Here is a 14490-nt window from a genome sequence, read left to right as displayed (position 1 = left end):
AAAAGGCATTATGTATTTTTCATGCACATAGTGCGATTTGATAGCACAAAAATGCAATTTGATGCTTTGAAATGGGCTTCTCTCTGTTTAAGAAGTTCCTATTTTTCCAAACATTCCACCTTCAGCACATCATCACAACGATGCTCCTCCATTGTGCCATTTACAACTGTTCTTAAGAGTGTTGGACTGAGAAATATTTTGTATAATGGGGTCAGGAGATCTGCTGTTCCACCAGATGTTTGCTAATTGCTGCTGCCACTAGTCTGGTGGAGCTGAGCCTGGATACTGCAGCTCAAAAAAGACAATTTGACATAACACCCCCTACTTTAAAAAACACATACTTGCATATTAAGGGATTTGAACACAGTGATATATTTAAAGCATTTTTCACATACTTTTGATGATTTATATCTCACAGCTAATGAAAAACCACAAATTCAGTTTCTCAGAAAATGTGATATTTACATAAGACCAATAAAAAATATTTTCTAATGCAGTAATATGAAAAATGTGAACCTTGAGCAGCTTGGATTCTGTCTGTCTCCACTCTAAAATCCGACTCTTGGGAAGTTATCTCCATATAAAAACTCCAAAAGAGGACAGAGAAAAATCCAAGTGCAATTTCTCTTTAGCCCAGATGTTCCTGATGTCTCAGGTTCAGGACTGGTTTGGTCTGAGGAATGCCACAGAGTGCCACGTCCTATACTCTGCTGTGTGGCTCTCGACTCCAGCTGCACTCAATCACTCAACCAGCTTCTATAAAAGCGACTTTTTCAGGCTTTCCCTCCTTTTGAAGAGTGTTGGTGTGTCGTCTTGACACATGTCGACTCAGCAGTCCTCCTCTTTATTACACTATAACATGTCGGTGTTAAAAAGCCCATTTTAATTACTTTTATGCTACATTCTGGTTTTTCATTAGCTAAATTTTGGATTTCATTAGTTTTATTAATCAAAAATAGCAGAAATACCTGCTTCCAATATTTCAATCTGCGTAATGAATCGACGTATGAGTTTCATTTTCTAAAGAAATTGCTGAAATAACTTTGTGATGAAATCCAAACTTATCTTTCTAAGTTGGAGAATATAAAAGGTGACTGTGGCCTGGCCTGTTTTTTCTGCCAGTAGCTTCACCTTCATGAGCTAAAAAAGTGTGTCCTTGTACGAGCATTTATTTGGTCCGCACCATTCCTTCCCCTGATGGGAATCGCTCTTTTTGCATCGACTCCTCTTCAGTTGATCTGTTACCTTGGCTGACATTTAGGGGGCTTCACTGAGATAAATTTATGTGCACTATGGCTCTGCAGAGATATGACTTTTATTTGTACTAACTTAGCTTAGGAGAGTTGGTATTTCTGCACTGGTTAAAGCAGACCTTAGCAGCTCACGCCACCCACATGCTGCACATGTATAGCCCACACCTGCTTCTATCTGCCCAGTGGTTGGAAAACAAAGCTTTGTGTAACTCGGATGGAGCTATTTGTGAAACCTTGGTTGTGCAAAGTTATGTAAAGTTCTTCACTAAACTAATCCCTCGGTTGCCGAGTGAGGTTCTCCATGTGACGATACCAGAGCGATGGGGTGGACTGGGCAGTGGCTGCTGTATAACAATGGGATTTTATCCAGTTAACGGCAGTTTTTAGAGATGCGATACCTCAGATGCTAGAGCTTCCCGTCGATGCGAAGGCTTGGACCAAACAGGCAGTAACCGAACCTGTTCCTCTCTCCTCTTCCTCACTATGTGAGCTTTTGGAATGTTTTTTTTTTTTTGTTTGCATCTTTCTTCTTTAATTTATTTCAAGTAACGAGAGGCCTGTTAAGATGCAGATTGGCACGATTGATTTTGAAAAGTAATGTGTTTTTTTTTAAATTTAGCTTTAAAAAATGTTTGTGTTTTCCTTCTATCTACAGGAACTATCCATGCAGACTTCAGCCGGTGATCTGACAAGTCACATATAGGAGCAACCGGAGCCTCTCCTGTTCCCTCTCCCCATCCTTTCCCTCACCCCTCCCTCCCCCTTTCCCCGTTTCCTCGTCACTCTTCTTCCTGATTCCCCTCTCACCCCCTGCTGCTCCAAGATTCACCATGCTCATTAAGGAGTATCGCATCCCCATGCCCCTGAGTGTGGAGGAGTACCGCATTGCCCAGCTCTACATGATCCAGGTGAGGTAACAGCACAACACATGGCCCACCTAATTTTCACCTACACACTCACACCAACCAACCACCAGACGTGAGAAAGTAGGAAAAAAAGAGAATGGTGAGCTAAGCGAAGCAAATGAGGACAAGATAAGCCAGCAGGGGAAATTTTTCAACAGCTCCCGATTAGAGAATGATTGGTCATAAGTTGTGTGACGCAGAAAGAGTAGAAGAACAAAGAGTGCTTTTAGGCTGATAGATTATCCAATTGAACCTCCTAAGCTGGCTGGTTTTAATTGACATAGACTGCATGTTTGTGGATGGGGGTGGCTGTTACCTACCAGACATGGCTGTGATTCAGACTGACATGGATGACCAGGTTTTCAGTGTAAAGTTGCAGCACTTTGCTGAAGTATTCACACACCCTAAATTCTAAAATTAAAAATTTGTCAACCACAGAAATCATTAAGATTTTATCTGCTAAATGAGAGAGTGCATTTGTTTTCTGGAAGAAAGCTTGAAGATATTTTTCATGCATATGCGTCTCTATTTACCCCACTTCACTCTGATACCCCTAAGTAAAATCCATCACAGCCCATTTGTCTTCAGTAGTCATTTATCTTAGTAAATGAGTTTGTAACTTAGTTTCACTACAAACACAGTTCTTCCATAAAGACCTCAGAGTTTGTTAGAAAACAACCAGCATCATAAGGTCAGGAGTAAAGTTTTGTAGTTAGTTTATAAAACAATATTCCAAGCCGCTAAAGTATCACGGATGCTTGATCCACCCATCATTAAAGAATGTAAATAACTGGAATATGAAAGAAATAAAGAAGCAGTCAAGAGGCTCAAAGTAACTTTGGAGGAGCTGCAGAGATCCAGAGGTCAGTTGGGAAAAATCTGTTGATAAGACAATGATGTAGCAAGAAGAAAGTCATTGTTAATACCAGAGGAGCAGCCATGTTTGATGGCTCACAGCAAATATGTGGAAGAAGATCAAATGAGAACAAACTTGAACCTTTTGGCCTACATGCAAAATGCTATATGGTGGCTCATGGTGGCGTGAGCATCATGCTTTGGAGATACAGAAAAGTTGGTCAGAGCTGAAGGTATGGTGGATGGAGCTAAATACAGATCAGTCCTAAAAGAAAACCTGCAAGTGGCTTTAAAAGATTTGAGACTGTAGTGACCCTGAATTTACAGCCAGAGCTACAATCGTATAGTTTAGATCAGGTGTTAGGATGGCCTAATCAAAGGCCAGACCTAAGTTTTATGTTGCATAAAACTCAAAGTAGTAATTGCAGGGAAAAGGGAGCTGTGTAAACTATTGAGTAGAAGTGCAGAATAAAGATCTATTTCACAATATGGACTCCTTTTTGTTGGTGTATTAAATAAAGTCCCAATAAAAGACAGAAGTCTGGGGTTATAAAATCTCAAAATGTGAAAAGGGAAAAGGAAAAAGGAAAATTACTGTGTAAATCGTTAGTTATTCTGCTCAAAAACTTATTTTCCCTTCCTGTTACTTGTGCAAATGAAGCTTTACTTATTTAACCTTGGGTTATTTAACTATATGTTATTTGACCCTGATTGTAACTTGGATTGTGATTAAAAAAGGATTTTATCTACCTCTTGTTTAGAAACACTGAATGTAGTTGAGTTTTTTTACAAGAGGCACAGCAGTCGTGACCTGGTTAGGTAATATGTATATCGTATGATGCATGACAGATACAGTCATGTTTGATCAGGCGTTGACAGTCAGGAAACTCAACAACCAGCTAAATGTTTAATGAAGGAAAATGTGCAGCAACATTAACTTCCTCCTTTAGTCAACACAAAGCAACATTTAAACTCTCGCATGAGTTTACTTAAGTGTATTCCCACTCCGACAAACATGAGAGGGAACATTTTGCTCAAACACTGAACCCTTGTTTCTTTAGCATTTTTGTAAAAGCGTGAATGTAATTGTGGGGTAATAATCCTGTGAAAGATTTTAGTTCTGATCCACTTTGTCCCCAGACGGGCTCTCTACGGGCAACCCGACACAAACAACGTGCGAACAGATTTACGCTGAGTTTCTCTTTGGAAAAGCGACTCCGACTGCATCCGCTGGCAGTCTTACCGTGTTACATTGATGACCCATGGTTACCTTCTTCACTGACCTCGCCATCTCTACACAGCTTCGTTGCTGTAAGGCTTCTGTCACCATGGCAACCGTGACATCAGCGGCGTGCCGGTGGTCAGGTTTTGCTCACGAGAGAGTGAATGAAAAGAGGAAATGGTGGGTAAAAAAGACAGGGCTGCGAGGAAAGCATGGGAAGAAACAAAAGAACGTTTGCCTGTCTTGCGCTGCCGTTGGTTACCAGGGCAGCAGCCACACGTAGGCCCGCCTGACGCCAATCCACTGTAGACCTCATGGATGAAGACAGGGCCTTAGGACATCTTAGCCATGCCTGCACCTCGCTCAGCACACCCACTCCATCTCCTCTTATTTCCGTTGCCTTTCTGCCACTTTCTAATTTGATAGCCAGCCGATCATTTCTTCATTGCTCTGCAGGGATTTGTAGTAATGAGCAAAGAAAATGCATCAAGACAGGATTAAATATTGGACCATTCTACTGTGGCTCATCTGTTTGCGCTGGATGTTCAGGTTTCGACTTTGCAGCTTCTGTTTGTCTTTGGAGCTCAGTGCATGTCTAACAGGAAACATGGCTCAGTAAGTCGACAGCAGTGAGAATGAACCAGGATGTGACTCCCATCCTGTCACTGCAGAGGTATCTAAACAGATTTAGTGTGTTTCGGTGGCAATTGTGCCACCAAAAAGTATATTCAGTCACTTTTTGAAAAACAAATACCATGACATATAGTTGTGTCTGACAAAATGTATATTTTGACACAGAAACTTTAATTGTGTTCCTTGGTCCAATGAAATAATAAGGTTTTCCTAGTCTTCTCTGTTCAGGTTTGCATCGCACCAGAGTTATATTCACTTTCATGTCCAAAATTGAGAAATATCTAAAAATACAAACATATGAAACAGGCAAGCACCAGGCAATTGAAAACTCAGCTGAAAGTTACTGAAGCATAGCAGTGTGTTGTACGGACCACCAACCCTGATCATCAGTTTATTGAAAGCACTGATACAGTCTGCTCCTGTTCTGACATGCTTTGCTGCTCTGATGTGAATGGACCTGGGCCATTTCTCCCTGCAACTCTGCTGTCTGATTGCTTTATACTTGTGAGCCAGGGAGTGGCTGTGTAAAACAAAGCGACAGTGAGTGGAAGCAGCAGAAAGTCTCACTTTTCTGAACATAAGCATTTTGTGTTTTACTCGTTTGTTGTACTGTAGTTATGTATCAGTCAAAAGGATGTTTTTCAGTATCAGAGGGTGTTAGTGGCCTAGAGAGTGAGGCAGATCAGCATTTACCATCGTTTTTTTGTTTTTCTTTATGTTTTGTTTTTGAAGGTGCTTAATTGAGAAAACCAAAATTAATGCTTGGTTTAATTATAGTCACATGTCGGGACTCATCTGATTTGAAATAAAAATATAAATATGGATGAATAAATATGAGAAAAATAAATGTGAATACGATAATGCAGTGGTTGGATCATGTTTTATTTAATTCATGCAGATCTCTTTACTGATCAAACCCATTTTAATTTTATTAAACACAGATTTTGTTATGGCTTAAAGCCCCATCCATATTTATAATCTTCATGTGCATATGTTGGCTGTAATTACGGTATTGAGCTCAGATAAAGTAGGTTTGGATTCAGGCAGTGGCTTTGTGTACGGCTGGTTCAACAGTGCCGGGGCGTCTGTGTTTTGTCTTTCTAACTGCATCTGAGCTGTTGAGAGCAGGGCGAGTGGCTAATGAATGACCTGTCAGAGGTAATGAGGTCCAGAGTGCTGGATGCCTCATGACTTCCTCCTCGCAACTCCTCTGAATCAGGGGCAAACTGGAGAGAGCTTCCTCACTGTTATCAAGCAAATGGACTGAAAAACAGGACCACTTTCGCAAGGAGGTTTGGAGAAAAGAGGCAGACTTTGGATCTTTGACATTTATGATCCCTGAGTCGTCTTTTTTTCCTCCTCTACTGTCGTCAAATCTTGGACTCTGCTCAGCTGTTCAGATTTCTCGTTTCACTGATTTCCCAACGATCCTTGCTCTGCCCGTGCCTCACATTCTTCTCTGAACCGCTTTGATTGTGAAACTTTGTCTCGCCTAGCTGCAACTCTGAGCAACTGCACCTCCTGTCTCCACCCAGCTCCTCTGCTCTGCACCTGGAATGTAAATATGGGAAAGGTGCGGTTTCATACACCTGCTTTTAGGCTTCCTCATTTGCAATTCAGAGGATGCATAGCGCTCAGGAAGCTATTAATTGTGGAATGCGTTGTCAGACTAGTCACTGTAATACCTGACTCAGCCCATCTGTGATGGAATAATACAGCATGTAGGTTGTTGTGCCAGATATTTTTATGTGTTTCTACTTATAGCAGAGTGAAACTACACTATCTGTTTTAATGTGTACAAGTCAAACTCATTACTCCTTTAAAATGTTTTTGAAAAAGTAAAAACTTTCTTTCCAGCAAGGGATTTCTCATTCATATTGTAAAATTAAATGAAGTTTCTCTACATTTCTCAAGATATGAGATTTATCTAGAATTAATGCAAAGATTGAGAAATGAAACCTGTTGTGCAGCATGTAGCAGTGAATGGCCTTAAACGGTACACTTTCCCTGATACCTTCTTGTTGAGTCTTGCTTTAAAATAATTGAAAGTATTTTTTAAATCGCAGGATATTGTATAAACAAATGACGCTCATTAAACAAACAGTTAACAACTCTTTATAATTTTAACAAAATGTTAACAGGAAATAAACCAGAATAAATTTTAAAAATTGAAAAAAATAAAAATAAAAAAATCAAGATTGCAAAGTAAATTTGGAATTGTTGTAACTAATGATAACAACCATTTTAATGTTTTACTGCACTAAGATACCAAAATATCCTGTGGAAATATTTATATTTAGCTATAATGTATTCATTGCAGTCACTCTGTGTTAGTTGCTCATAAATCTGATTTGTTGTGTTGTTTAGTGGTGCACACGTTATCAAAATCTTGCACATCATGTCTTTTTTATCTCAGCTTTAAAATCTAAAGTGTTTAGATGAATAAATTACTTACATGTTAACATGTTAGTTATCTTATTTAAATAAGATGATTCATTTAAGAACAACTTTACCATGTTCTGACAATACTCGAACTAAAGGTGATGGACATGTTCATATCCTCAGGGGTCTCAAACTCCAGTCCTCAAGGGCCGCTGTCCTGTAGTTTTTAGATGTGCCACAGGTACAAAACACTGGAATGAAATGGCTTAATTACCTCCTCCTTGTGTAGATCAGTTCTCCAGAGCCTTGCTAATAACCTAATTATTTTATTCAGGTGTGGTGCAGCAGAGACGCATCTAAAAGTTGCAGGGAAGTTACCTTCTAGGACTGGAGTTTGACACCTATGCCTATATGTTTTTAAGATCTCAGTACATCACCTGCATAGGTCCTTTGACTAGGTCCTTCAAAGCTTTTTTGATGTGGTCTGGAGAAAAGCAAGTTGAAGTCGACTTAAATTTGCATTCAAGAAAGCCTGACCCGGCTACCCACCTGATCACCTCTTTCAGGTCCATCTAAAACAGGGGTGGGGACTCCTGGCCCTCGAGGGCCGGTGTCCTGCAACTCTTAGATGTCTCCCTGGTCCAACACACTTGAATCCAACAGCTGAATCACCTCCTAAGTGCAGTCAAGTTCTCCAGAGTCCTGCTAATGACCTCATTATTTGAGGTCAGCAGTCTCTACTTCCGGTGTGTTGAAGTAGAGACACATCTAAAAGTTGCAGGAGACCGGCCCTCGAGGCCCGGAGTGTCCCACCCCTGATATAAAAAGTGTAAATGTGAACACTGTTCCAAGTCCTTACAGTTCCCTTTTTTGGCTTTACTTGCAGAAAAAGAGCAGAGACGAGAGCTGTGGTGAAGGAAGTGGGGTGGAGATCCTTGAGAATAAGCCTTACACAGATGGACCAGGTGGGGTGGGTCAGTACACCCATAAGGTCTACCACATAGGCATGCACATTCCTGGCTGGTTCCGCTCCATTCTGCCCAAAGCTGCTCTGAGGGTTGAAGAGGAGTCCTGGAATGCCTACCCTTACACCCGAACAAGGTATGTGCGCTTTCAACCAAAGATTCATGAGAGTGATGCCCCAAGTAATATAAATATATGTTATAAAATCTATCTTTCTGAAGGGAGAATATAAACCTCATATCAGGCTGTCGGAATATTATCGCTCACATTATAAGAGCATCAGATTCAGTGTTCTGCAAGCTGATGCAGGACGACCCCTCCTTCTCTGGGGGTCGTCGATCCATTTATCTGTTTGATAAACCGATATGTGAAGGTGCTGACATGAGATTGACCCAAAACTGTGCTGTGGTTCTTTCTGACATATCTGTTTAACCAGAGTCTTACTGCAGAGGTCTCAGACACAACAGAACATCAGAACAGCCTCGTTCACACTGAGGATATCTTCTCACTCTTTGACTAATCCTGAGGCATTCAGCGTTACATGAATGTCTTTTGTGATGCATTTTGTCACATAATGTCTTGCAGATACACCTGTCCGTTTGTTGAGAAGTTCTCCATCGACATTGAGACTTACTATAAGCCTGACACAGGCAACCAAGCTGATGTCTTTAATTTATCTGCAGCAGACAAGAGGCAAACAACTATTGGTGAGAACCTTTTTATGATGGAGAAGCTTAACATTTATATGCTATATTTTCACTGACATTTCAATAACACAATACTGTCCTGTACAGCTGAAACTTAGTTAATGTTATTTCAATATGTTATTCCAAAAAAGAGAATCATGTACTTTCATTACATATGAGAATATTTTTCAAGCATTTTTGCTGTTAATTGATGTGATTATAGCTTACAGTTCAAGAAAATCCAAAACTCAATTCATTTGGATAACCACAACTTTGAGAGGGTGTAAAGTCAAACCTATTCAAGATTTTCCTTCCACCTAACTTTGAATGAATTATGTTTGAATATGGAACAGTCAGGATGTATTATGTAATGATACAGTAAATCGTGACTGTCATGTCAGCATTCTTTGCCGTGATTTTCTTGGCCAGCGGTCTCCAAACATTTTCAACTGTGGTCCATTTCTTTTTTCTTTCATTTAATAATGCTAAATAATTTTAGTGTGAAACATTTACTTTTTATCTGCTTCAGCAATATGTTAAAAATACATTATTTTAATATAGCAAAGTAGAAAATAAATTATTGTATGACATAAGGGTGTCAGACAGATGCTTCAGTGAAACAAAGGTATCGTTTACTAACTTTTTGGATCAGGTGTTTTGACCCAACTTACTATGATTTTAAAAAGAAAGCAAGAAAACACAAAAACTTGGCTAACAAAAGTAAAATACCTTCTGTTATACCTAAAATTTTCAATTTATGAAGATGGGAGTCTGTCATTGTAATTCTCATCCTAAAACATTACATAAAGTAATCTGCTTCAGCTCCTTTTGCTGGAGGGTTTATTTTGTACCATTCTTTAACTGAGGTTGATTCCATGCAGACTTATTCCTAGGGCCACAAATGGCCCCCGGCCCGCACTTTGGACACCCCTTTTCTATGTCCTGATTTAACATTTTTCTATTAAAAAAGCCCTTATGTAATATTCACAGAAACTGAGCTTTGGTTAACCCCAATAATCAAACTTAACAGATATAACTGCTTGAAATGTATTGCTAGAAGCAGATTAGTTTCACTTTTTCAACAGATTTATAGAAATGAATCTACATTTAAAAACATTTGTGTTTTGAGACGGAAATATGCTTATGTTTGTGCAACATTATTAATCTTAGTTTGGTCGTTTTTTTTCCCGTCTGATAGTTTTTCTGTATAAGCAGTGGATGAAGCCCACTTGTGGCACTTTAGTGACACACCATAATTTTTGTGTTTGGAAAGAACTTCCCATCACACTACAATAAAAACACATAAGTGCTTGTAGAGCCCACGGTGACCTAGTTCTGATGTTATTTGTAATGATTTTAGTCAGTCACTGCTTCTTATGTAACTGATGTCAGACTGAAAGTTGGTTATGAAAAGAATGCAAGCTAGTTTTTAAGTCAGGCTTATGCATGTTCTGCTCCTGCCCTCCTGTGCACTTTATGACATGATTATAAAACCACACTAAAGCCGTTGTGACATGCTGACTCCATCAGTTATTGGTGCCTGAAACCTGATTTTCTTTGGCAGACGTAATCAACATAGTGACAGATCCCATCCCTCCACATGAGTACATTTCAGACGAGGACCCGAAGCTTTACACGTCAGCCAAGACCCAGAGGGGGCCCCTGCAGGATGACTGGATAGAGGAGTACAACAACAACCCAGGGAAGACTCCCATCATGTGTGCCTATAAACTTTGCAAAGTGGAGTTTCGATATTGGGGCATGCAGTCCAAGATTGAACGCTTCATTCACGATGTTGGTGAGCAGAGCTTTGGATTTCTATCACTGTTGTCCGTTTTCAGAGTCTGCAAGCCTGTTTTTACGTTGGTCTGCCTGTTGTTTCCCTTTAGGGCTCAGGAAGGTTATGGTGCATGCCCACCGGCAGGCCTGGTGCTGGCAGGATGAGTGGTATGGCCTGACCATGGACGATATCAGGCAGCTGGAGCTGGAAACCCAACTGGCCCTGGCCAGAACGATGGCCAAGTTCCTCCATGGCGAGGTGCTCACCGAATCCTACGGTACCACAATGTCTCCAGACAAAGAGCAGGAGGCCAAAGAGGCAATCAGCTCTATCGAGGCAGAGGAAACGGCCACCAGATCAGGAGAGACTCTGCAGCCGCGAGGCGTCCTCACCAAGCAGTGGTCCACCTCATCCAGATCCTCCCGTTCATCCAAGAGAGGAGGTGAACTGCTCTTCACCTGTGGTCACGTCCATCTTTGACACATCAGTCATTGTGTACATTCATCAATAAAACGGATCTAGAACCTACATGGTGCTTCAAAAGGTTATATAAATTTGCCAGGGTGCACACACATTCTTAAAAAGTCTTAAATCCATGTATCTAAAATCTAGGCCTTAAAATGTTGGCTACTGCTAACTCACTGCTAACATACCCTTGCTAGCTAGTTAGTTTTTTGTATTTACTATGGACATGTGAAAATTCAGATGTCTGGACAAAGTTGTGGAGACATAGGTCTTAAATTCCATTCATAATGATATTAAAAAGTCTTAAATTTGAGTTGGTGAAACCTGCAGAAACCCTGGCTGTACACCAACACACTTTAAGAACTGTGATCTGATGACAATTGGGTTATAGAGCAAAGCAAAAATATCTGACCTTTGTTATGAGAAAAAGGAACAGATTTCCTTGAATGGGATTTCCCACATTTATATAAATAAAGGTTGCAAATAACAAAGAAATAAGCAAAATAAAAATACTTACTACACCAGAGATGTTCTGGAGCTCTGCACCTATGTGTTGGTTACTTTTCACATGACCATCCCATGGGAGCTGTTTGGAGTTGCATTTGCAAAGCTGCTGCACCGTTCAGGTGGAAAAACTACTTCACGGCTGCAGCTGCCTCCTCTCCTCTGATGCTGACTGAATCAAGTAGGAGCCCAGAAATATGAACCTGCTGGCAGCTCTGGTGGTAAATTCTCCTAAAACATGCTTTACAGATCTGACGTCTTTCTGGAAATAAACTGGAAGTGTGTGAGATATGAATATTAATAATAAATAATTTAATATGAAATAATGAAAAACCCACAAATTACTTCAGGGCCACCTCTTACATTTACACTCTTAAGCTTGACTTGTACTCCAACTCCTATAATTATTGACAAGGGCAAGGATGTGGAGAAAGTCATAAAATATTTTTTTTATATAACATCAGCATAGTCTGGCACAGTAAACCCTCTACCTACCCTCTACATTTTCTTTTACTATTTTTCTCACTGCCTGTGGTTGGTAGACAAAATTGGACTATTGTCCCATCTTGTTTTTGACAATTCAATTCAGATTAAACGTTTTTGACTTAAATAAATTCTGTTTAATTCAATTATATAGAACAAATGACCAATGTCATCTTCACTATAAAAGATAAATAGATCGATTTTATATATTTTATAAATATATAGTCAAATTGATCCTATAAAATTAAGTCATGTAGGTAGATTCAGATTGAAGTTATAAAACAGTACGTTCAATTTTTACTTTATTCATATGCACCCTCATAATTATGGTATTATTTACCAAAAGAGTTGGGTTTGTTTTTTTTATCATCTTCTTTAGTAAGACCTTTAGGTGATTATTTTATTTTCAGGTAATTTTCACATCCATAGCAGGGATTCCCTTAAACATGGAGGGAAACTGTTTTATCATGTTCTGGCATCTGTAACCCTTGGACCTGCTCGCTATGTGAGCAGTTTAATAAAACGACATATAAAAAGAAACGTTAATGTAACTGAATAACTGGATTGCAGGTGTAGCTGCTCGGGCTTTTATAGGCAGTGTTACAGTCGGATGAAGAGCAGCCTGTGTTTCCCTCACCTTTGACTGACTGTCCAACTTCAGCAGATTCTCTCCTTCGGAGCCGTGTTATTTTTAGCATCGCCTCTGACGTCACAGATCACGTGACCTAACACACCCATGTGCAGTCCCTTCTTTACGGTAGCACTCGCTGTGTCTTTCTCGTGGTCCCTGACTCCTGCATGCCTCGTTTCCCCCCTTATGAGCCCCATCACCACCATCGCCACCCGTGGTTCTCCGTGGAGCTATTTTTAGCAGCAGTGCTGACATCACAGATCTGAGGAGGCAGACGCGAGCCCCCCTCTTCCCTCTCCCCTCTGCCGCTGCTGCTTTGTCTGTCCTGACAGCCACAGCTGTGCCCCCCTCTCCTCCGCTGCTCTAATGATACATCAGGTGTCGGTTATAGGCTTGTGACAGACAGGGCCGACTCTTAGTGTTCACCGCCCTCAGTTTTGGGTGTTTCGCCTGCACTGGGCCTCACTTTTCTCACATCACCCCTGACCACCACGCAGCCCATCTCATCTGCAGGACAGCAGCACACCACAGAGACTCTCAGCATGCTTATGTAACACTGTGTTTGTGCCTGAGATTGGAGGGTGTGGGCTTGTGCGACATTGCCTTGTTGAACTGTATTTCTGTATGTGTCAAGAAAGAAAAGAGAGAGGCTGAAAAAACACATGTCCCCAATTAACAGCGATCATTTTGCCTCTTGTGGTTTTGCAGTGAGTCCGTCACGTCACAGCATCTCAGAGTGGAGGATGCAGAGCATAGCGCGCGATTCAGACGACAGCTCGGACGAGGAATTCTTTGATGCCCATGGTAAATTATATTTTCAGCTAAACATTCTTTAAACTGCTTTTTTTTTCCTGCTTTCCAGCTTCTTCAACTGCTCAAGCTTAAAAGCTGCAGCTCAGTTTTTGAGCTTCCCAGATACCCAGCATGCTTTGGGTCTTCAGCTGCAATAGGAGGGTGTGGTGCTGCAAACGCGCTACCCAGAAGGAAGAGGTGGCTGGATACTTGGGGCCACGTCTTTCCTCCTGACGTACAACTCGAATATCAGTTCACCAAAACAATCGGCTCTTTTAAATGCACACAGATGTCCAAGCAATAAGTCTCTTGTGTGATGATGTCATGGGAAACATCTTTATTATTTTCACTCTGACTCTTCTAACTCAATAATATCCATTTATTCCAAATAGGCCAGAAAAGATTAATCATTATTCATCAGCTGATGAAATAATCAACTAATTCAGTAATGTTTTAATAGTGGATAAATGAAAGTCTACAGAATTTTAAAATATGATTAATTGATTGTCAGAATAATTGATAGATTTATCGATTACTAAAATAATCATTAGTTGCTAACTCTAACTTCAACTTGTTTCAGCTTGTGACTGGAACACAGCAACTATGTTGTCTTTTTGCTGGCATCCAGTAACTGGTTAAGTGATGCAGCAAATATGTTTAATATCAATTTTTTTTTTTTTTTTTTATCCAAACAATATATTCGTTACAGTCATGAATTCACAACAATTAGTGTTAGTGGAAACTGTGATGCTAGCAGTTATAGTGTAATTGGGACTGTCTGCTCATTTGCAGCAGTGTGTACTGTTATTTCTTCTTGGAAAAATGTGTTAAAGTCTTAAAATAAATGGTTGCTATGGAGACTCGGTGACCCCCAAGATGCAACTTTCTGCTGCAGATCTCCAGTAACAAGCTTTGGAGATATTTTGCTGCCCTTAT

The 14490-nt window shown here is 40.3% G+C and overlaps 1 protein-coding gene across 6 annotated transcripts in view; it reads left to right on the top strand.

Annotated features, from left to right (window-relative positions):
• LOC122828793 (membrane-associated phosphatidylinositol transfer protein 2-like) overlaps positions 1-14490 on the top strand; it is a 54373-nt gene that overhangs the window by 19437 nt on the left and 20446 nt on the right. For all 6 annotated transcript variants that reach the window (XM_044112702.1, XM_044112701.1, XM_044112699.1 and 3 more), the window contains exons 2-7: positions 1909-2161; positions 8137-8351; positions 8799-8920; positions 10464-10697; positions 10789-11121; positions 13471-13566. In XM_044112702.1, coding sequence (XP_043968637.1) covers positions 2084-2161; positions 8137-8351; positions 8799-8920; positions 10464-10697; positions 10789-11121; positions 13471-13566 — 1078 coding nt within the window. In that variant the 5' untranslated portion in view covers positions 1909-2083. The remainder of the gene's footprint in view (positions 1-1908; positions 2162-8136; positions 8352-8798; positions 8921-10463; positions 10698-10788; positions 11122-13470; positions 13567-14490) is intronic.

This window comes from Gambusia affinis, linkage group LG03, assembly GCF_019740435.1.
Source record: "Gambusia affinis linkage group LG03, SWU_Gaff_1.0, whole genome shotgun sequence".
Taxonomy (NCBI): domain Eukaryota; kingdom Metazoa; phylum Chordata; class Actinopteri; order Cyprinodontiformes; family Poeciliidae; genus Gambusia; species Gambusia affinis.
The sequence above is the reverse complement of the archived record's forward strand: the minus strand, read 5'-3'. Positions and strand labels throughout refer to the sequence as shown.